The 24,567-nt window shown below is 38.3% G+C and overlaps 2 protein-coding genes across 13 annotated transcripts in view; one reads left to right on the top strand and one right to left on the bottom strand.

Annotated features, from left to right (window-relative positions):
* The window catches only part of LOC117155474 (uncharacterized), a 29,653-nt gene extending 16,909 nt beyond the window's left edge, over positions 1-12,744 (top strand). For 4 of the 11 annotated variants that reach the window (XM_076623136.1, XM_076623139.1, XM_076623138.1 and 1 more), the window contains 16 exons: positions 463-759; positions 843-948; positions 1,359-1,534; positions 1,859-2,139; positions 2,244-2,517; positions 2,604-3,023; positions 3,335-3,941; positions 4,000-4,196; positions 4,287-5,362; positions 5,442-5,595; positions 5,667-5,857; positions 5,941-6,114; positions 6,191-6,353; positions 6,436-6,622; positions 6,813-6,916; positions 7,805-12,744. In XM_076623136.1, the coding sequence (XP_076479251.1) occupies positions 1,519-1,534; positions 1,859-2,139; positions 2,244-2,517; positions 2,604-3,023; positions 3,335-3,941; positions 4,000-4,196; positions 4,287-5,362; positions 5,442-5,595; positions 5,667-5,857; positions 5,941-6,114; positions 6,191-6,353; positions 6,436-6,622; positions 6,813-6,916; positions 7,805-7,854 (3,894 nt within the window). In that variant the 5' untranslated portion in view covers positions 463-759; positions 843-948; positions 1,359-1,518 and the 3' untranslated portion in view covers positions 7,855-12,744. Of the gene's footprint in view, positions 1-462; positions 760-842; positions 949-1,358; positions 1,535-1,858; positions 2,140-2,243; positions 2,518-2,603; positions 3,024-3,334; positions 3,942-3,999; positions 4,197-4,286; positions 5,363-5,441; positions 5,596-5,666; positions 5,858-5,940; positions 6,115-6,190; positions 6,354-6,435; positions 6,623-6,812; positions 6,917-7,058; positions 7,089-7,804 lie in introns of all 11 variants that reach the window. The other 7 variants (XM_076623142.1, XM_076623143.1, XM_076623141.1 and 4 more) reach the window with 7 other exon arrangements.
* Positions 12,745-14,341: 1,597 nt separating this feature from the next.
* Positions 14,342-24,567, bottom strand: part of pio (zona pellucida domain-containing protein piopio) — a 74,128-nt gene continuing 63,902 nt past the window's right edge. For both annotated transcript variants that reach the window (XM_033331501.2, XM_076623237.1), the window contains exons 5-9: positions 20,378-20,545; positions 19,914-20,119; positions 18,697-18,859; positions 18,334-18,519; positions 14,342-18,019 (exon numbers count right to left, since the gene is read on the bottom strand). In XM_033331501.2, the coding sequence (XP_033187392.2) occupies positions 17,816-18,019; positions 18,334-18,519; positions 18,697-18,859; positions 19,914-20,119; positions 20,378-20,545 (927 nt within the window). In that variant the 3' untranslated portion in view covers positions 14,342-17,815. The remainder of the gene's footprint in view (positions 18,020-18,333; positions 18,520-18,696; positions 18,860-19,913; positions 20,120-20,377; positions 20,546-24,567) is intronic.

Here is a 24,567-nt window from a genome sequence, read left to right as displayed (position 1 = left end):
AGTTCGCATAGTGGTAGTTTTAACGTGTCGAGGGTACAGGTTGAGAGAAGAGCACGATGAAAGCTAAACGCTCGAGAGAATCGTTCGATGATCTATTCAGATTACGCAAGTGATCGAGTTGATCGATCTTGGACGTCCAGTCGATCATTAACCCGCATTAACCCTTGCTACTTAATTTGGTTTGGAAAACTTCATTTGGCACCGTGAGCCACCACTGCGCCCAGTCGAGAAAAAAGCCAGTGATATCGGGTCGATTTTATGTTTACGCGTCTGGGTATTTTTGGAAAAAGTTTCTACGTATCGTTTCGTTGCTCTTATCGAGAATATCGGGAACTGACCTATCTGAATTCTTATCACGTCGACCGTCGGCCACCTTAAGAAACACAAGTTTATTCGAATAATTCCAGCGTTCTTCGATGGATCTAAAGTTTAATCCTTATGTTTCCTATTAATTTTTTTTAGAGCTTTACGAGTGTAACCACGAAGCTTTGAAAAAGAGAAATTAAGAATCGTGAAAGGTGAAAGGGTTTCGGTGTACGAGGCGAAGAATAGATTTCGACGACGATGATCGATAAGCTGATAGTGAATCGTGCTTGGTTTATCTTGGATTCAAGACTGTGAATAATGTTGAGTTTGGTCAAGAGAGAAGAGAAAAAGAGAGGATGTCTCGAACGAAGACGTAGCCGTGTTTTCGAGTCACTTTGTCGCGATGATTCCTACTCTTTGTCAATTAATCGTCATGGAGATTGGCCTCTGGAGGTTGGTTGTGGTTTTACTAGCAAAAAAGAAAGATCGCTGATTCATCCCTTTACTGACATCGTTTTTTTTCTTTTACCATCCAGAGATAGACGATTTATAAATCGAAGTGCAGGTTGCACGAAATCAAAGAACATAGTTGTTGTCAGTGAGCAACGATATTTGTGAACGTACGCGCGTTTAATAGTAATCGTATGTACTCCAGCGAACATACGCTTTTAGCACATAGAACCTCCAGAATACGATGTTTCTAATTGTTAGTCCGTACTTGCGCATGCTAATTTTGCTTCACACTGTTTCCCAAACAAAAGATAGTTCGTGTATCTACGAAAGTTAGTTCGTTAATCTTTGGGAGGCATTGTTCTAATAAAAATATTCTCTAATTCAAAGTGATTGAGTTTTGTCACGTGTAACACCGCTTGTATGCACCAAAGTGTGATAGATAACTTGTGAGCAAGATTTGATTAACATACTAAATTGAAAATCACTCGTAAATCCATAAAAATACTTATTAATTATTTCTTCTCATTTTGTCCTCGATTATAACGGGGATCTCAATTTTTTTAAATAAGTCATTACCTTTGTGTTGTATCTGCTTACAGAGTGTACGATGTTGGAAGGTGGACGTGCAGTGACTTGGCTCCTTGTATCAGCCCTACGAGCTGCACGTCACCCGAAAGATTCACGTACTAACCCAGTTGCACCTGTTTGAACCCACCAGTTGCAGAGTCCTGCACCGTAACCCCATGACGCATTTAACACATGGCCCGCCTGGAGAGTAAGTGTTATTCAGGCTCACGATTTTTCTGCTCCTCGTTGCTTTTCCTCCTAAATCCTGATTTACTCGACAACAGAGCACGCGCGCGTGGCTGACAAATCTTTCCAAGAAATTTGTCTGCTTGCCGTTTTCTCTCGGTGAACGAGTGTACTTTAATATAATACATAGAGGTCTACGAAACGGCGCTGGACGAAGCAACTTTGGATAAGATACACGATTTAGCCGATGCTAAATGAAACGTTTAATCTATCTACAAGGATTAGGTGTCTTTTTGATAAACAAGGTTGAAGGAACGTAGCCAGAACTGCGTTTTGGTTGTTTCAGTACCAAGTATAGTGGTGCATAAAGGCAGCAGGTCGCATAGCCGACCTGAGAGTCCCACGGTGGTGGTGCGAGGAGGAATGCCCTCACTGCCATCCTCTAGGCAAGGCTTCGTCATAAGTGGCTCCAATACATCATATCAGAACAGCTCGGAGTCGGATATGATAGACGGGAATGCCAATCCGAATGTCAGCTCTTCTCCTACACAGAATTCTCTCCACCGCAGCTCGCCCTCTTGTCCTCCTGACAAATCAGACTCAGAGAACAAGAACTTTCGTACCAGGGTACGTGTCTGATATGTTTGAAGATCCCACTATGAAAATATCCCAGTTTTTAGTTTCTATTTCCTGAAGTATATGTGTTTATACGAGCGTAAAATCCTTTTTAGACGAATACGAAAGTTAAGTTGCTGGTCAGGAGCCATGCTATGAGAGAGTCGACGTCTCCCCCAAGGGAGCCACACAACGGTTCGTCGTCTCCACATAGCCCTCAGTCGGTGGACGGTGAAAAGAAGTTCGTGGGCAACCTGTCTCCAAATTCCACTAACGTGAAGCTTAATAACAACGAGTCAATGTTCAACAGTAATCTTTGCCCGAATCAATCCCCCAAGCAAATGCGTAATACAGCCACTTCACCTACCTGTCGAGCTCCGTCACGAAATGGTAATATTCATTCATTTACGAATGAGCTTTTAACAGGACTTTATCGTTACTACAGCAAAGACAGACAGAGTTTATCTTGATCGCAGGTCAATCTAGTCCCTCCCAAATTCACTCACCAAAGAATAATACCTCTCCAACGAACGGCAATAAGTCGGAGAACCAACGTTCCAAGATGACAGGCTCGCACGTGATTCAAAAATGCAATAATTGCGTAAAGAACAATCAAAATGAACGACCCGGCTTGCTTCAGACGCCCGTGTCTCCGTCGAAGGCTGGGCAGGCGTTGCAACACTCGCCAAAGAGTACCAATCTGGCTCAAAACGCGCAAAACAATCAGCAGAAGATGGAACAACGTAGACCAAATACGTTGAATATTTGCAACAACCAGTGTTCGACGCAGTGCGGCAATACCTTGTCCGTGAGCAGACCTAGCTCGCGGCACAAGCTGAGGCATCAGAATTCCTCTCAGGGTAGCTTTGACAGCGCGTCTCCTTGCCTCTCACGAGGTGCGTGTGTTCCAATTTTTAATATAATGTAACTATTAGAGTGCGGATGTTTATGCAAATTGATATTTATATGAACACAACTAGAGAAATGGTGCCTATGTAGAAAAGATTTGTTACACGTACTAAATATTATAATTTCTTGTATACTGGGTGCACTCTGTATATTTGCATTTTGAAAAATTCGCAGTCTAATCGCCATATAGAAATTTAATTAAGAAAGCAAAGTTAATCCCTTATTGCAGCTGTCCTGCTATTATTATTTCAAGTATTTATTTGATCTTGAGGCGAAACAATCTTTCTTTTCTTCATAGATAGTAGTACAGAATTGTATACGGACAGTACTGGAATAGATCTGGAGCATTTCATCGCGGAAACTATAAATCGTAACCAGAAGGATCGCACGGTGCTATTAAAAATCGAGAAAGATCTGATAGAATTCGCAAAAGACAAGCAGAAAGTCTGTCATAAGTTTCCAAACATGTCTTCTTACAACAGAATGCTAGTGCATCGCGTGGCAGCTTACTTTGGCATGGAACATAACGTAGATCAGTCTGGTTCCAGCGTGATAGTTACCAGAACGAAAAACATGCGAATTCCAAATACTCGTTTTAAGGAACACATCAGAGACGATCTGATTCTGTCTGAAGAACCACGAAGAAGTATTCTGAAGAGAGATTCTAGCTCATTCGAAGACAATTTCAATTTTAAGTCACCTGACAGATTATCTGGCGATTATTGCCGACAGAATAAGAGTTTCGAGGAAAGGGAGGAGGAGTATGAACGTGCCAGACGAAGAATATTTAAAGATAGCAGTGGAGAAAGTAGCGAAGTTACTTCCTGGCCTTACTGGTCTTCTTCAGAAAGTTCTGACGCTTCTGCGAGATATCGTTTGTTACATCCTTCGGATCATACGATGAGGTAAATACTGTAATAATAGTTTTTATTGTGTGTTGTACTTATCTAATGTAACAAGAAGGCTATGTTGCGTATGTAATAGGCAAACGAAGCTCTTGAAAGGGGAATCTTTCGATGGAAGAGAATCCTGTCGAGGATCCGTATTGAGGCCATCTGTTTCCAAGTCCTTTAGTTTCGGTGGTTACACCAGGGGAATGCTTTCTAGAGGGGACAGTGTTACATCCACTCATAGTGCTGGGGCTCGCCTTATGAAGCAAGGTTCGTGCTCAGTTCTTTACGAATATACCCTTTTGTAAGTCCTTCCCTACACGCATAAGTTTTATGGCGTGAAATATGTCTATAAATTAGAGATTAAATCTGTTGCAGACTCAGGTGCTAGTATGTGTTCACGACTAAGTCCTTCGAGTAGCGGCTATAAATCGCAAAGCCAACGCAGCGATGCCACGATATCGCCGTCTCCTTCGCCATCCCCTGTGGCAACCATGACCTGCAGTCATACCCAAGTATCTAGTCAGGATCTCGCTTCTCCGGAATCGAATAATCAAACGGTGATGTGGGCGGTTACCAGTATATCCAGTGTACCGCCAGGTAGCATAATCATAAATCCGCAAACGAATCAGCCGTATACCAATCCAGATGGTTCGATTTACCGCTTCGACCCAGAGAACCCACCAAAATTTTATACTGCTGCATTGCCGCACGAAAACGAAAGGAATAACATGTCGCCCAGCAAGACCATAGAAGTATCCGAGCCACCCAAAATAACACAAAATAACACAAAGAACGAAAATAAAAAGAGGTCGCAGACTAAGCAGCACAACGGTGGTAACACAACAGCAGTGACTCATGTGACGAACTCGGCGACATCACCGAGTTTGCCGTTCACGCCGCCACCTCAACAGAATCCAGGATCATTGCAACAACCGCAACAACAACAACAACAGCAACAACAACAACAGCCGCAGCAGCAACAAACTCTAGTCAAATCATCGTCGACAGTGCAAACTTGCAATCACAACCAAGCAGCTCAACCATACACGACCTACGTACCTACCTCAGAACCGTATAATCAGGGTGTCTATCCACCCTCTGTGGGACAACAGACTGTGATGATGGCTCCTCATCCGAGTCAAAATCAGGCGAACGTTCAAAACAATGGTCAGGGTGATGTATTTAATCAGAATTCGGTTTACGCGAATTATGCAGTACCTGTGCAACAAGGACCAGTGTCGCAGACAACGGAGATAACTGAATTGTCCGGATATTTTATGGGTATGAGCATCTACGATCAACGCGTGACTGGTGATAACCATTCTACGCCGCCGCACTCTTACCCACAACCGCAACCATCTACAAATCAAGCAGTTCAAAATGTGCAGACGATGCCGCAGAATTACTGGCAACCACCGCCTAATTCTGTACCGGTATTTAATTTTACGGCTTTATTATATTTTCTAATATAACTTTATATTAATTCCTTACTTTTGTTTTCTTTTTCTGTAGGCACAACAGACGATGTACTTCGTACCTCCGCCTGGTGCGGCACTTTCAGTCAGTCAGGGTCCAGGTGATAGACAGCCATTGCATCAACAACAGAGATTTACGACAAATTATTCTTTCAATGCACAAACTATGACTCCTCCGAGCCAATCAAATTGTAAGTGAACTTCTTCAAGATTCTTCTTAATTACGATATGATAATTATTTAATATGTTATTTCTATCTTAGCTAATTACGTGGGTAGTTATCCAGTCCCTTACAATTCAATGCCCGCTGTAACACCAGGACCAGGGGATTACACGTATCAACCATCAGTTCATATGGTACCTACGTATTATCCTCCAGGTCAAACGACGATTCAACCACCACCTGTCATGTACAGAGTGCCGACACCACCAAATACTCCGACTTCTAATCAGGTAGCCATTATTACATATAATTTAAAAATATTGTTAGTTATCTTAAGATCAATCTATAAGTCCTATAATCGATGAATTTACAGATGCCTGGAATGCCACTGATGTACGTCAACTCTGGTAGCTATCCGCCACCAACGATGGTATCCAATGGAACATTTGGCCATCAAGTCGGACACAATGGCACATCACCTGCACCTCCTGGAACTTATATGACTCCCGCGCTGGTTCCCAATCTCGTTTTTAGGCAAAATGTTCCTGTGGGTTTTTTAAGATAGTTACATCGAACGAAATCAGAAAAAGTTAATGATGAAAATTGTTCAATTGACATCTTAGGTTGTTGCTGGTGTACGAGCTTCAACGCCAGGTAACTCTCAGAGAACTAGCAGGTCGCCGACTCCAGCACACGAGCTGTTCGGAAGTGGGAGCGGGGACAGAAGCGCACAACCCCAACCACGCTACCCACTGCCAATGTATCAGGGTGTCCATATTGTACAAGGTATAATGCATTCGTTTTATGCATTTCTGTTACATTATAGTCGAGCATTCTTCATTACTTTATTGATTATTTATTATTATAGGAGATATGAGATTGATGCATCCCGCAGTACCAGCCAATCCACGGTTGCAGTATGCACCAGTACCATCACCACCTGTTGTTCAAGGTTGTCCACGACCGTACCGACCGCCTTCTTATTCGTCGAATACCTCAGGCGCTGGTACACCAACCTCGTTTGATGGAAGAAATCAGAAAATTCGTAAACAGAGGTAATTTATCAATCTTTATTATTTTATATCGAATTAATCAATTATTCATAGAGAATGTCGCTGTACTGGTGTTCTGTAAATGTAGGAAGAAGTAGTATACTAATTTTATTATTGTATTACTCTAACATTATCAAAGTATCGAAAGTGTGTTAAAATGAAAAAGGAAGCGGTAACATAAATTGCTCGTTAGGTCCAAAGTAGCATCGTTGCCACCAACAGGCGTGCGGCCCAATCTTTATCAGACTCCTTCCATGCCGTCGCTCTCGTCTAACGTTCCGAAAGATATCAGAGAAGGTAAGAACCGATATTATCCATTAATTAGTTAGATGTTCGCTCGGTACGTTGCTTGAAAGTTCTGTTACTTTCTACTTTTGTTTCGCTTATGAAGAATGAAATGTGACACAATTTTTGACACGTTCTTGTATCTCCTTAAAAGCGAAACCTGTGGAAGACAATATGATATAAGGTACAGAACTTCAGTATAAAATACTACAAAAAGAACACACGGTATCTACATTGTAACGTAGGTGCTTTTTCACATGCGTTGATTTCGCTTTGTCGATATTTGTTGTTCGTGTGAAAAGTGTGCCTGGAAAATACTTCCTATTTTAGTGTATCCTGTTGACGCGCAAGTCACTGAAGATTATTGCATTATATATGAACCTTTTTCAAGGTTAAAAAAAATAGGAAGCATCAATTTTCAGAGCATATATGACTGTAGCACTGTACGCTTACACACTCACGCGCACAGGTTTCTGTAGGAATATTTACTTTTTGTTCATCTATTTACGCAAACATATTGCGTTTGTTGCACAACGAGTTTCTAAGTTTTGTTTCACTTCTTTTTTCTTAAATCACCCTCGGACTATATACATAGATTTAAACAAACATATCGTGGTAAATTTTTGATTCAGAAGCGACATGTTTTTAAAATTTCTTCTTTATATTTGTTTTATATTAGCTACAGTTATACGATACATTTGCAATTCATCGTGCGATTTCTATTTTCTCTATACATGGAACTATGCTTTAGATCGGCTGATATATGTATATGTATATGATATATTAATGACATTCGTTTAACGCAATCCTGATTTGCACAACAACAATTCACTGGCATTGTATCACGAGAATCGATAATGGAAGCCTGCGCTGCTCTCAGAAATAATCTTTTAATTTCAGGGACCGTGAAGGTGACAATCACCCGCCGAAACCAACTGGTACAATATTAAGTACCCGGGCCAATTTTGGAAGAGGATCAGTGCTGAATGTAAAGAAAAAGACAATTATATCGTTACAGGCTAATTGAGAAGAACCGAATGAGCAGCTCGTGGTTTACCGCTATGCATACATGATTCTTATTATTAATATTAATAATACTTTTAATTAAATATCTAAGAGAAAAGAAATATAAAAAGCACACACTACTAGAATATAAAAATTCACGTATTACAAAAATCGAAAAAGGAACAAACAAGATTGAAAATCACCCCTAAGATAAAAATGAAAATATTATACATCTCTTTTGATAAAATGCGGTGACCGATGAAACTAACATAAAATAAAGAAGAAGGAAAAGGAAGACACATTGAAATTCGTTCATACCGATCATATAATAAAAATCTGAATTATCAGAATATTCAAAGGAGAGAAATGAAGCAGAGGAAAATATACTGAGTGCATAAAGGAAGGATAATCTGTGCGTTGTTCTTTGGCGTAGGGCATGATAGACCCAGTGGTACACACCGAACAGAGTTACTGAACAGAATTTTAACTATTACAATTATTATATATTATATATACAGTATATTATATTATATCTGGAGATATTTTAATCGCGGTTTTACAGATACTATATAAATGTGAGATTTACTTTTAAGAGAAGGTACTTTTAAAATGAACACAGATATATATGCATGGATTGCCTGGCCCGGTCTACGGATCACTCTCGACCGGCTAGGAAATCCTCATTATAAATAACGATAAAACTAATGTACGAGTATTATATAATACACGTTACTGAGTACGTTTACAGTAGCAATCGCAAACGCTGTCCAGCCAGAATCTCTGGATCGGCTCTACGTTCTTTCAGGAATGATCATTGCTCATTGATTCTTCTGTGTACTGCCATCAAAGAGTTGCGTTAATCTTTAAAAAAAAAAGACAAAAAGGAAAAAGTAAAAAAAAAAGAGGGGAAAGAAGTAGGAAGAACAGAACAGAACAAAAATATTGCTGCCAGTTGTGACTCGCGGATAGGAATGAAATTATTTGCTACCTCAATTTTATATCGAAAAGATTTTTCATGTTATCGGCCTTTTATGGAGTTGTGAATTCTTCCAAGAAAGCTTTCAATTCTTTTCATTCGAACACGAGAGTAACCATAATTTCATCGAATATTTAATGATACTTGCAACGTGATTTATTGTATATAAGTATTGCGTAAACGAAATGTTTCATCAGGGAGATAAACGCGATTTATATTCGAAAGGTTCCTTCTGGCATAATAATCGTCTCCCTGATATCCTGCATTCTAAGATTCGCTAACGCTTCTGATCTCTGACGATTACTTTAGTACAAGTTAATGTATCGCTGGAGGAGAAAATGTAAACGTATTCAGTACATGGATCTATATACCTAGTTCGACACAAGTAGATAAGTAGCGCGAAACCATCACAGCTTAGTGTCACGAAAGAAAACCTGTCTCACATACGTCTTTAAAAGAAAGCCATTCTTTCTCTTTTTCCGTTGATCGTCCGTAAATAGGGAATTGATGTAAAGTTTTAGCCGATACGAGACGCGCACGTTTAACGACAATTCTGTATTATTTTGTAAGGTTTCCCCACGAGGGGAATGAACATGAAAACGCGACAGACGCTCCATACAGTAACTATGATTCGTCTTCCAAGCTTCACAGCACGCTTCTGAATCCTATAGATATCCGAAATACGTAATTAGATATACTTTTCACGCCCGATTCTACGAAGAAGTAATATGTAATTAGTTTGGCAGCGGTGATGGTGACGCGTGATCGTCGTAATTAATAATGTCTCCGTCTGTGAAAAAAATTCATTTGCGGATCAACGTAGACGATCTTCATATCGCAATTAACATTCATTTTTAGTTAATCGATCTACTATCCATAACAATGCTAAATCTAAGTTCAATATTTCAAATATCATTTCTATTAAGTTTTTAGTAAGGCGTGTACGTTGCTCCGCATGAGAAATACCAAGTGGAATCCATCCAGAAGCTTCGCTTACGGTGATTGTACTTCAGGACGTAGGTGAAGGGTGTGCCTATCTTTTTATGAGATTTAATTGAAAAAAATGCGCGCACCGCGACCTTTTATCTACCCTATGCCAAGCGACGCGAAAGAGAGGCACTACTTTCTTCATAAGAAAGCGTGATAAATTTATCTAAAGATCTCTAGATTTAAAAAGAACCGAAAGAAAAAAAAGGTAAAAAAAGAGGGAGAAAGTGAGAGTGGAAACGAGAGAGACCTGAGCAGAATAAATATTAGACGGATTAAAACTATTCAAATGTTTCAATTATAAAGAGATGGGCGCACAACAAAGTAGTGTTTAACCGTACCTAAAGTCGTCGTAGTGATTAATGAAGATAATTGTACCTATAACAAAAAAACAACAAAAAAAAAAAGAAAAACAGTTCACGAATCTCTCTAAAACTTAATTAACAAAAGAAGGAAAGGAAAAATGTGAAACAGGATTATAATATCGATTATGGAGAGAAACCGCTTGCAAGTGACGTTCACCATTTTTTTTCGCCACATTGAAATTCATTATTTTCAAATGTTATTCAGTCTACGTAATTTTATGATATTTTTATAATCAATTACGAGAACAAGATGCGAGAATACGATTAAAGGAAAAGAAGTGCATAATGTGTATAATGATATAATTTATGGTCGAGCGTTATTTGCAGGCAGTCGCGCTTACGTCGTGCAACCGGAGCAGCTGAACCAAAGTCATGATTGTAATTGCATAGTCACATTTATTTATTTTTCATTTCGCTCGCATGCGCTTTTATCAGAAAACTTGATGCATCTGCTGTTGCACCACGCTCGTGATTCGTTCCGCTTAACACGTTCTGCAGGAACGTTTTCTTTCGGTGCGTTCTTATTTTATAATAAATCGCTTTATTTAATATACACATGTGTTATACGCTGTGGAAGAAAGAGTTGAGAGTCTAGAGATGTGATTAGCAGGTGTATCGAGCACTGTTCACAAGTGATTTCGTAAGTTCGCCTGGGCTATTGTAGAAATGCAAGAGGAAAAAAACAGAGGGACGAAGAAGGAACGAGAGAATCGACGAAATCATTCGTTTACCGGATGATGGGCTCAAGGGATATTAAAAACTATGTACGATCGACGAAGAGAACGGGTGATAAAGTCATTGTAACCTCACGTTCGTTTCCTACTATTTTTGTATGCAACATAAAAAAGGAGATTGACGATAGCGAGAGAATTAAAAAAAAAGAATAAAATGAAGAATTCGTGTGTGAGAGAGTGGGAGAGGATGAACGATGAAGGGTGAAGAGAATATGAAACAAAAAACAAACAAATTGAAAATGAGGATGAGTATGAAAGAATGAGCATATGAAGTTTTTCGAAGCTTTTTCGTTTGGAGATCCTCGCATCTTCCTGATCACCTTCCGTTGATTGCGTCGCCACGTCGAAGACTCATTAGCCTTTAAGTGTAACCGGGTGCCTGAAAATTGATTAATTTTTGCGCCACGATTAGCTGATCCCAATAAAATACCGGCACGCGGCTAAAACTTTTCCGCCATGTGAGGAGTGTAATCGAACTCTTTCAATTGTTATCCGTGCTCCACGAGAAGCGATAGGAACTTTCTATTTTTGAGAAGAGAAGAGTAAATTAGTTGATTATTTTCGCGGCTAAAACGCCACACAAGTTAGCTTTTCAGTTTGTAATCGCGTAAAGAAGTTCTGGCAACTTCATCCTGCCGCTTCTTGTGCGTCGCATCCGCAAATAGCGCGTTGGATTGGAGATCGGCGACCCTTTGATTTGATTTGATTTTTTCTTATTGTTCTTTATCGTTTCCTCTATTGAACACTGTGCGGGACGCAGAATAAAGAGTAGACGACGATTCGTTCGTTGCCGATCTTTTTAGATGCTAGTTGGCGTGAACTTGACGTCTCACATCAAAAAAGAAAAATCGTTATCTTGCAAGATCGTTTTTCACAATTAGTGAGTATAGAATGCGATGTCCCATGGTGAATACATCTGAAATGTCGATTGATCTTGACTGCGAATATAAATGCAACAAACGAGGTTCAGACGAGCTACACTTGCGTATTTGTATTCTTTCCAGATCACACCTGATTGTTTCTTTTACGTTCGACATATCACGTGGAACAAGAGTAAACGATGGCTGTGCCTTTATGCTTAATATTATAATTTAGAGTTTTCATTTGGACTGAGATTTCTGTGCAGGATATCTTCAGATCGTTTCTTGTCCTGTGAAAAGGTTGAATGTTAATATTTATGTATTAAGAAATAAGATGATTCAAATGTATTCACTGATAACATTGGGCCAAACACTGTGTCAAGATGATGGTTAACTCTTTGAGTCTCAGAGAGAGTAAATTTTCTTTGAAATGTTTGGTCCTTTTTTGTATGAAAAATTCTATGATTTGCATTAATTTTGTGGAAAAAGAGTTTCCATATTTTGTATATAATTTTAAAGAAATGTATGTGTAAAAGGCATATGTAGGATATATACATAGGCTGATCCTCAAAGAGTTACATAGGGAAAAGATGATTGAGGGAAAGCGTGAGTGAGTGTGTGTGGGAAGAAAAGAGGAATAACAAAAGAAAACCTACGACGAATCGAAGAATTCGTATGCATATGCATCACGAAGGTGACCGAGAAGGTGAATGAAATTAGGAATCGTATGATGGAAACAAAAGAGCTATACTACCAACCCAAAGATGCACAACATCATAGAGAGCCGGACAATTTGATAGAACTCATGTCAGTCTAATTATATTTCTTGTTATATTATATACATATATATATCATATTTTCCAAAAACGAATTATATATAATTCAATAAAAAAGAAGACACTCTCGTTTGATACTTTGCGAGATTTTTTAATCATTCCTAACATTTAATATTCGTTTTATTTCCGTTACCTGTTAAGTCATACAAAAAATTTTATCATTTTATTAAATAAATTTGACTTTTTTCAATGGTTTTTGACGACTACCAATAAGTAGCTTCTCGAGTTCTTTTTTCGTATACTTTTCATTATTTTCAGCAATAAATTTCTTCAAGTAGATTATATTTGAGTTCCCTGAAGTCTTTATTCAGTTTCTCGTAATTGAAACAGTTTTATAAAATAAAACATCAATAAAATATTAGATCAGGTGAATGACATTTAATATTTTTGTTAAGGTTACGGCAGTAAGGATTGAATAAGCGTCATATGCTGTTTTTCAATAAGTCAATTAATATTATCGTCACAAGTAATTGTCCTGTTAATGGTATATATATTTCAAACAATTTTTTAACGAATTATAAAATTTTGTACAAAAATAAATTTAGAGAAAGAACAGTATCGGGGTACTAATAGAACAAAATACGTAGCTGAGTTATCTGCGTCCTGTGGTAGCTATGTGAACTAAAATTTGAAATTACACCATTTCGCGCGGTGTCATATTGGAAAGTGGAAGCAACTGCAGAGCTCGTCAAAAATTTAATATACAATAACGTGTTATTGCTTCAAGATGGTGAGAATATGAATTTGTATCAATTGTTATCAACATTTAACATATATATTAATATAATAACAGTTATTAACATATTGCGGACAGAATTCTTATGTTTGTTCTAATTTTTGAGGCTGATCACAAAAATTCTCGTGTTTTCATCGTTGTCGTTTAAAAAGAAATTATCCAATTATACTCTGTATACAGCTAGTATTAAAATGACTGAAATGGTTCGCAGTATATTAATTTACAGTGATTTGTCATATTTCCATGTAAACAGAGAGATATGGAAATTTTCAGGAAAATTCGAATAGCATCCGGGTGCTGATAGAACGTGATACGTTCCTGAAGCAATCGCACTCTGATGGTGAATTTTGAAACTAAGATTTGAAATTACATCATTGGGAAGAGGAAGCAACTGCCGGCAGCTCGTTGTAAATGTGAAAAATTTAACATGCAGCATCAGAATATTGGTTCAAAATGATAAGAATCTTCATCTTGCTTTAAATTCGGTATTCCCAATTGCATCATTATACGTGATACAATCATGAATTGTATCATAAATAATATGAGCCGATTGGCTGCGATCGCGGTTATATGGTTGATATATAGTTAAAAAATTTATCGGATAGTTTCATTGATTTCTGTACAAGTATAGATCTTTATCTCGTCATTGTTTCAGTGAAGTATCATGTTTAAGAATTGAAGAAGTTATCGTTATATTTCTTGAGGTTAGTTTACAATATAGTAAATTCTACATTTAAATCTGTGTTAGGGTATTCGTTTTACAATTGTAAAGTATCATCCCCTGTATATTGTTCATAATTTCATAGTAAAATTAAATTTTACTTCCACCTATGACTAATGTCGTGATTTTCTTCTATGGGACGCTAAAAAACTGACAGGATACATTTTATTAGTGAAATCGGAATGTTTGCCCGTGGTGTATTAATTAACTACGTTCGTTTATGGTTACAAGATTTATTACGTTTTCGTTATTTACACAAGTTCGTTGTAAGTTTTGGACAAGGGTCCAGAGAAACATTGCAGGACCTAGTGAAGAATCGCGTATCCTTACAAAAAGAACTCTATACAGGCAGTTTTTATCCCCAATGTCGCTATGAACCAATGCCACGAATACGACGAAACGATAACGCTCGTTTGTTATACCATTCGTCGAGTGCTTTCGATCCACGACGTTCTTTAACACTACCGATCGCTCGAAATTATTGCACTTTGTTACACATTTGTGAAACATCGCGACGAAGAATTTTCGATTATTTTTTCATAAAAGTTAGATATCTTACAAGTAAGAACGTCGTATCTCCTAGATTTTATACAGCTTAGATAGTTCACAGTATTTTTGGACGAATTTTTGTTGGATGTCATGCTACATCTTCGCGCTATTCTAGACAAGGCTAGCTATACTTTAATCTTTTAGCTATACTTTTATATGATAGTAAATTTTCACTTTCCATCGTTTAACATAATTTTACGATAAAAATTCTTATTGTACGATGTTCCTGACCAAACTGAACTTTATGAGCGATCGTAGGTGTACAGAGACAATCGTCGGAGCAAGCGGTTCCATGTAAATCGAATCAACATTTTTATACTTTTTTTTTCTGTCCGTTTTCTTAATTTCTTGCGTATAGCTTATAGGTTACGAGTGTTACGTTTGCGTGTCCATTCTGTCTTTTCTTTCCCTCTGTTCTCTTTAAATGTAAATTTTACGATCTGTACCCACCACCACGTTGGACCCATTTACGCGACCGCGTAACTCCTTTTTTTTTCCTCACAAATTAAAAACTAAGAAGAAAAGAACGCTCCGCGCGACTAATAAAACGGCGATACCCTCACTTCTTTTTCGATTCTTTTTCTTCCACAAAAAGTCACTAGATTCTCTACGACGAGATACGCTTGTCCATCGATTAGCTTTTGGTCGTAAAAGAATCGAAGAAACGACGAAGCAATTATACAGGGTACTTCCGATTTGAACGTAAATTACGTCATTCGTTAACAGATATTTTATCCTTATTTATTGTCTAGGTAACAGTCGGAAGTATCCCGTAAAAGAGGGCATCGTTATCGGAGCAGCACCTCGATTCAATGGAAACTAGTTTACGTTTAAGCGTTATAATGGATTATGCACTCGTTTATTGCCACACTCATGCGAATGTCCCGTGGTCATGGACACGAGGAGACGTTCCACTGGTTTATACGCTACCATTCAAAAGTATCTGGACGTTTACTTGTATTTGATAAGATTCATTATAAAATTACGATAAGTAAATTTTATATTCGGTTGGTGCGCATGAAATGTTTTTCCAAATAGCTGTAGCTGTGCATATTTTCTTTACATAATTAATAAACATCATATTATTTAATCAGAGTAATTCGTACCTGTGAGAGAAGTTTACCAAATATTGGAACAATTAATATTTCAATATCGGTAGTATATAAATAATCTTAAATATCGCAAATGAAAATGAAAAAATATTGTAATAATTTCCAGTGCCGTCTCTAATTATTACTTTGCTATTAGCCAGTTTATGCAATTTATTGCAATTCTTATATTGTTACTACGAATCGACAAAAGTATCCAGATATTTGTGAACGATAGCGTATCTCCTTCTTCTAACACCTTTTTAATCTTTGGTGTGTACAGGACGATGTAGCGTGATTCTTTTCTCCTCGTTCCCGCGGCAACGGGACTTAATCTCACGAAACACCGTAGCACATAGTCGGAAGCACGTAATAACCGATGCATCCCATACAAGTTTACCGAGTTGCCTGTTCGAAGCAGCCTCGATTCGTTCGAATGCACAGAAACTTGTCTGTAATCGATTAGCCAGCAGCTGGTTAAGTGCTCGTGATTTGTTTATTGCTTGTCACGAGGAAATTATATTCATTAAGATGATAGTCGAAGATTCTGTAAAGGAAGCAAACTGGTAACTAGAGTGTGGATTGTTATGCATTTACGAGGAGCTTGAAAGTGAAAAAATGGGTGAACTATTTGTCCATACTTGATAAGTCCATATAAACGAAGTTCTAATTGTATTTATAAAGAAGTAAGATAAATGGATTATACGTTGACATGATACGTTTTACATGAAAGTAATAACACTTAATCCATAATATTTAGCAAATGAAAATTTTCTCCTTCGCTTTCATTTATTTAGCGAAAGATAAATTTGCATAAAAATTCACAGTCTATTGGTAACTGATAGAACAAACTTAGAATTTGAAAATTTAAGTAACCGAGTTTCAGGAGTCAAGGATTATCCCTTCGCCACAAAATTTGGGAAAAAGAAGAAGGAATAAAAAGACCGTGACTATAAATATTGAGAAAGAATTGTCATAGATGCGGATAAGAAATATGCAATACTTGGCTAGGAAATCGGGATAGGAGGAAAAGAAGGACGGTAGTTAAAAATCACTGGGGCGTTTGATTCGCTTAAGAAGTATCTCTGGCGACTTCACCTTAAACGCTAGAGTGAGTCGTTCTGCGCTGATGATTAAGTTAAATTGCCAGGATAATGGAGACAGAGAGAATATTCATATGGTGCGCCTTCTGTTTTTAGTGCGGCTGCTAGGTTAGCTAGGACAGCGTATACCGGACTAGTATACAATATGTATATAATATAATATAATATAATATATAATATAATATAATATAATATAATATAATAATAAAAATAATAATAATAATATAACGTATATATTAAAGTTAATCCTAAGGATTTCGTGTAGATTCGTCTCAAGTTGTCTCTGGCTAGGCTAGGATTTCTCTAAAACTGCTCAGGTTCTAACACGTGCTTCTTATGAACAATTTTACAATTGGGGGAATTTCGAAAGGGCAGTTGTTGGGACGAATTGTCAAACGGATGGCAAGAAACGTATCTGAATAAAATACGCAGGAATTTCTTGATTCAGGAGGTACACCGCCCTAACAATTTGAACAAACCGAACCTTATATTGTACTTCTCTTGAAGGTTTTAGGTAGTTTCCAAATTCTTTTCCGAAATTCACAAACGAAGTTAGAGAGGAAATTATTAGGAAAAAATTTGGAGTTTTCACTTTGTATCGTAATTATTCAAAGAAGATTCTTAGAATTAGCCTATTTTTGAACATTTTTAAGGTGGTGCACCCTCTCTTAATCGAGCACATTCGACCACGTGTTCGGACCTATAGGGTTCTGAGCTATATCTTCAAAGAAGCAACAATAGCATCGGCAGTTGAGCAAAATCTCGTTTAATCCATCTAAATTCTCTACACCTCGATGCACCGAGGCTAACGTAGAACCGATATAATTGGAAAAATTTCCATCTCGACATTAGTATCGATTGGCCGCTCGCTTCACTACCATATAGCTAAAGTTTTTCGTTCTTTCATTCGAATCACCTCGTTTGTTCGAGGATATCGAGGTTCGGATGAACTTAGCTGCTGTGACTATATGCAGTGTTCGTGTAAGGTCCGCTGTAGATGGACGAGCCCGTCGTCGAGATGCTCTTGTGTCGTCTCTTGGCCAGCAGTGCTAGAATGGCCGCGACTACCACCAGCATGAGGATCAGACCCGCGATCGCGATGCCGATGGCGAAGCTCCTCTGCGAAATGCAGATGTTGTCGGGATCGTCGATAGTCTGCAAATTATATAAGCCGAGTTCCTCAGGATCAGAAAATGGGTAAATTGTTGTCTCTTTCGATTCGAAACTTCTTCTAAATTTTCTACGAACTAACATTTGTACTACTACACGTTTCTATCGCGTTTTGATTTCAATTTTTTAGCAGATTCCTCCGAACATCCTGTCTAATGTATTAAAAATTGCTTCACTGTGTTTTCCTTGATAATTTATATTTCCGTCTCACACGTCTTACGAACGAAAGCTACGAAGTTACGTATGTTTCTGAATTTTACCAGGAAATGGTAACGGACAGGAATATCAATGCGACTAACCCTTTCTCTGAAGACGTCGTCGGTAAAGTCTGACTTGGAGCCAACGTCCGAGGCTTCGTTCACGTATAGTCCGCTATAAACTTCGATGGTAGCTGGCGTTCCTCCGTCCAGTCCTTCGACACCTTTCACTGCGTTGTCGTCGGCAGTGTCCCTGCGACGTCTGGATACCAAATTACACGCCGGTGGCTGCAACAGTGGAATATTGATGATTTCTTTTGGATTTTCTCCAAATGATTCCTCGTAGGATCTTCTTTCTAACCAACTTGTTACAATTACATAGTTCATCCCAATCTTTCTAAACGATCTTTCAACAACTACGAGGAAGAGAATTTCTATGAGGAAGAAAGGTAGAATTTTGATTACCGTGTTGCTGCATCCTCCACCGTGTTTTACACATAGTCTGACGTTGCATTGGTAGTAGACACTGGCTGTGTAGGGGAATTTATGCGCCTGGAAGTTCACCCTTGCCTCCGTCTTATCTTCGTTATACGTGAATTGTCCCATGATCTCACCGTCGACTGGGCAACTGTAATAGCAACACAGTTTTTGTATATAGATGTGCTAAATCTGAAAATACTTTTAATTGCAATAATTGATAATTATATATACTTAGTCTGCCGAGTATGGCGGATTTGATCGTTTAAACTGAGAACATATAAAGTCTTAAAAGAGAGGAAACATTGTGCCCAGAAGAACGAATCAAATCGAGAAGTGTTTTCTGGTAATAAACCTCAGAAAAACAGGTGTTGCGTCAGAACTTTAAAATTATATGAATAATTTGCTATCAGAAATTTCTAACATATACTTTTCTCTCCTTATATAATCTTTGCAGAGGCTGTTCTTTCGAGATCGATCAATATGAAAATAGAAGGCGAATACTAGGAATATTCTGCAATTGCACGAACAAATCAAGAGGGAAAGTGTGCGTGCAACCTGTTGGTTGGATCAGCTGATTTGCTTATGAAAAGAAGTCAGTGAACCGGCCCGCTTTATACCCTGAATTCCGACCCTTGAATAATTCATACGATGCTCTGACGCGAACAATTTATTTGTACCGGTCGAAGAAATATTCTTACGTCCGCTATCCTGTCTATTATTAAACGTCTCCGCGGATGGAATAAATATGAAAAACGAAGTAAAATGGAAGAGAGAATTTTTGTTTGGTTTGATTCATCGATGGGTAAATGTGAATCGTTGGACAAAGATATATTAGTCACCGTTTCTTTTCAATGTTCAGCATCCAAAGGAAGTTGATTTAGTTCGTCATTTTATAACAAAGGACCACAGTTATTGAAGACTGAAGTGCATACTCATAAGAATCTATACATTCGATCTTTCTGATGAATTAAACATCTGAAGGATGAAACCCATGCGGTTTGATCATTCTCACAAGAACCTATGTACCTAAAGTATATATAATTGTTTCACGTTGTTGTAATTCGTCAGAACGTTAGTTCTTCAAAAAAGGCATCTCTTGTAAACCTTATACATTTCGAATCATCGAAACATATGTATATCGTATACTCTTAAATATTATATTTATCATTTACATTTGCCAAAGATATGCAAGACAAAATTACCCCTCGTCATTTATGAGTCTCTGCTCTCCCCATCCTAAGCCGTCGCGCACCAGGCAGTCGGAGATCTTCAGCCCGAACATTTCCTGTTTGTCGATGCTAATGACCAAGGTCAAAGGGTCCCCGATCTTCACGTTTTCCGCCACTTGATGCCTCGTTGGATCTCCGTTGAAGATCTTCATCGTGCATCCTGGCATAGGAGCTGTTGCCTGTCGAGAGACGTAAAACGCAATTTATTATTCATCTGCGGAACGTTTCCCGATCTTTCACGATTGCTCGATACTTTTTTGCTCGGTGAAGAGAAAAAGCTTCTCCTGACTCGTCTTTCGCTAAATTAGAAAATAGGCTCATCCTGAATGCCGTAATCATGTTTGACGTTGATGTAACTCGGGTTTAGGGCTTGTAGCAATAATTGAATGAACATGTCTCATTGATCGTAGGATTTCAAAGGAAAATGGCATCGTTACCTGAAGCGGTAGAGACTGCAGCATGGCCACGTGGGTTTGATCGTTCGTTACTACTTTGTCTCGTGTTTGGTATCGGCATCTCACGTGAAAACCTCTGCCCTGGTTCGTGATCAACTTCAGGTGCGGCTGCACCACTATAGTGTTGAAGTACTCGATACCACCGTCGTCCTATAACAAAGTTTCGACAATTTTTTTTTTATTACTCAGCTTTATGAATACCATCATCCTTAAATTATACAATATGATTCCAAATTTGGTAGTCTTTGATTTTACCAAGAGTACAATTTTTCTCATCAAACTAGCTTAGTCTACCTCTGCTCCTAGCCTTGATTACTTTCCAAGATCACTGTCCAACCACTCCAAATCAAATATCGTTCCAAATTTGGTCGCTACAGTGTAGATAATTATATAAATTCATGTTTTTATGAATATTAATAAAAAAAGGAAATCTAATTAGAGATTTTATATATCTTATATGTTTCTGCTTATTATACGTATTCCATATGCACTCTTGTATCTCCAAATTTTTCATAAATACGTAAAACCATTTACGTACCAACCAAATACGTAAAACGTAAAACTATTTATCATTGGTAAATTTCAACGTTTTCTAATCCTTCAAACTGACTTGATCCACTTTTGATCCTAGCTTAAACTACTTGTCAAAACCACTTTGAACCAAAGCGCCTCCTTTATGGCAACAAACACATGAAGTAAATCGAGTAAAATTACAGCGATGTTTATCTGTGTCCCCGTTTCTACGCTGTACCATTATACTACGATCGTCTGGTTAGTTGTTCAAACAAGCTTGGCAAAAACGCGGTGCGTATAGGCGGGTTTCGGTGCCGGCTGTTGCAATTCTCTCGTTTACGAGCGTTTCGGTGACGCTGATCACGTTCCCCACGACTTTCAGTCCTCTGAGCAATCCGTCTGTCCTTGCACCCTGCTAGCAAAAACCGGACCATTCTCGCTCCTCGCCTTCTCTCTTCGCTGATTCCTTCGTCTCGTTCGTTTATACCGCCGAGAAAGGAGCGGCTCCGTCATTTCTTCCCTCGGCCACGTCCACTTTGCTTTGCCAGGCCAGCTCGTTTCCCTTTCGTGCACCGCCGACCAAGTGAAATTGATTATTTATTAGTTTTCTCGATACTCTCTCGGTTGATTCACGTTTCATTCAAAGGCTCTCGCTGAAGCATATTTGAAGATTCACACTCGCTGACCAAAATACTCTTAAGGGTCTTATCAGGACAGTTATTAAATTAGTTTCAAAACTGGACAAATTTTAACCATTTTATCGATTGTTTCCATCGCTTCCTTTAAATTTTACACAGACTTTTGCCTGGAGTATGCGTGTAAGTCTCCATTGGCGAAGTTGCCAGTTTCTGACATCGTAAAGATGGGATTATTTTTAAGTGAATTTTTTAAACTTCAGGCTCCTTCGTTCGTATTTTGTTTGATCCTTGGGCTACAGGAGGCCGCTAAGCAAACATGTAATCGCAGCTACAACGCCCACAGATAATTGTCCCTGTTCTCGAAGAACGATCATCATGGTCGTTTGATTACACTTATTGTCCGTCGTTGTAGCAGGAAGCTTTGATTGCGAATTACTCTCATTAGCGGCGATTATCGTTTGCATTAATGGTAATGATCCGGCAGTGCATGAATGCGCCAAAAGGAGTTAATCGACGTGCAAAATTAAATGGCTACTAGTAGCGACGGATTATAAAGGATACAGGAAAGGTTTGGAATAAAAGGAACAGCCTACACAGCCTTACGAAAGTATTTGGTACATATTATGTGTACTATATATATATTTTGAAATTTCATTAGCATTGTTATAAGATTCGACTGTTACGATTATGTTGGTACAATTTAAAACAAGTCTGCAAATATATATAAAAATTGCAAGATACCAGTTTACGTATATTTAAAACATTTACGATGGCTATTCATGCTTTGCGTTAACTTTCTACTAAATATATGTTTGAAGTAGATTTTGTTTCGTAACTTGTATATGCTTGTCTGGATTGGTTTCAAATTTAATCGATGGAATCACGATGATGTTTCGTTCCAGAGTCCATAGACATTCCATAGACATAACATATTCACAAAAATTTTCTGTGCCAAGTGTCTAAACAGTTTCGTGTTCCGCTGTACATATAAAATATTTATGAAATATTTTTACTTTACCAGTCTCGTTGCTTCTCAGACTCATCTTGGAACATCAACAAGGAGAATTTATTACGAGGTTATTACGAAGATTTGATCGTGGAAGAAAATATTCTGGAAGAATGACGTATATTGTGGTTTACACCGCCGAGGAGATACCTCGTGCTTCCGAGCCGCATTGTAAATCAAGAACCACGACCTTGACAGGATCTTCCAAGCAACTCGGAGTCGTGATTGTCGTTGTCGACGCGGTATCATTATCGTCATTAACGTATTAACACACCTCGAATTAATTGTCCTTTTCTCGTCCTATCTTCTCCTTGCAGGATTATTAAACCGTTAACAAAGTGTAATAAAAATGTGCGGATATCACGACAACAGAACGGATTAAGTTAGTTGAAAAAAAAGAGGATGATCATATCTTGTGGAGAGTATTAAACTTAATCGAGGGATCCAATTAATTCTCATAATCATAGGTAACGAATATCTATGATAACATCTGGACTATATTTTATAAAATGTGCCAGTTTCCACAAACCTGAATTGGTAATCGGAGAAGTTATCTTGAATTCCTAAAGCAGTCGATTAAAATGTTAATGGATTTTAATAATGGAAGAATACTTTCTATTTATTGAAAGGAAAATGAGTATTTAGTGGTATAATTGTATTTATTTTATACGATAAGTTAATGATGGAATCATCAGGAAACATTCCTTTCCAAACATTCCTCAAGATCAGTTTCTAGATCATTTCCCTTGCCTCGAACGCAGAAACAAAGCGAAAGAAACAGGGAACACGAGATTCCTTTCGAAGATCGATTTCTAGATTCATTAACGTAGATCTCGAAGATACAGTATCAGAAACAAAAAAATTCGCTAATCTTTTCAAATCACATCCAAACAAATATTTTCAAAGATTCCTAAAGATCAGTTCCAAATCATCCGACCTACTTTGAACCAGAAAGCAGAGCGATCGAAACATAAAACACAAGAATCCCTTTGGAGATCAATTTCTAGATCCTGTAACTCGCATGAAAGCCAAAATAGAGTGGCAGAAACAGAAAATACGGAAATTCTTTCAAAGACCAGTTGCCAAATCACCTAACTTGCGTTTTACGCTGAAACCCGAAGCAACAAAGGCTGGATATGCACGAATCCTTTCAACGACATCAAAAACACACTTGGACTGCCATATCCGCCTTTCCCCGCGAAGTTGAGCACTTTCTGTGCCACGGAGAGAGGCGAACGTGTACGGTGCGGAGGCTGGGCGAAAATTCTCAAGGTACACCGTGTATATCGAGCAGGCAACGACCTTCGACGAAGCTCGGCGTCCGACCTCAGCAAGGATACTCGCAATCTGCAGTGCATCGGCCCGAGCCTCGTCAGATCGCTGACTTTACGTTTCACACCTACCTAGCAACGAAGGGGTATCGCATTTATGGCCAGGACAGAACCGATCCTGGACCCCTTCGTGTACTCTATTTACAGTCATGACCATGATTTCTTCGCGGTATTCATGTACACCACACCCTAAAGCCAGCCTCACCGTGTGTTGTCACACGATCCTTAGTTGGATCTAACTCAGTCGGATGAAAGTAAAAAGACTCGGATAGATCGTTTTTTAGTATTGTATTTCTTCTCCTAGTGGAGACCACCCTGGTGAACGCGCTGCATTTTTACAATTTCGTATTCCCTCACGTACATTTTTCTATGATTCACCTCGACCGCGATCTTCTGTTCGTATTATCCGCATGGGAAATTCCGGATGCTCGGTTACCTTCAATTCAGTTTTTTCGCCTGTGTTTCCTTTTTTACGGCTTGTAGATGCGGTTTCATAGATGTAAATAGACTCTTCGAAGTCTCAGTTCATTGGTTCTTGGCAAGTATAATTATATAATCGATTATAATAATATATACAAGTACATATACCTTTTATATTTACTATATATACATATACAGCGGAAAATTTTGAAGATCAACGTAGTCGTTCGATGGTGTAACACCATGTAAGCTTAGATATCTATT

This window comes from Bombus vancouverensis, chromosome 12, assembly GCF_051014615.1.
Source record: "Bombus vancouverensis nearcticus chromosome 12, iyBomVanc1_principal, whole genome shotgun sequence".
Taxonomy (NCBI): domain Eukaryota; kingdom Metazoa; phylum Arthropoda; class Insecta; order Hymenoptera; family Apidae; genus Bombus; species Bombus vancouverensis.
This window is presented reverse-complemented; position numbering and strand designations above follow the sequence as displayed.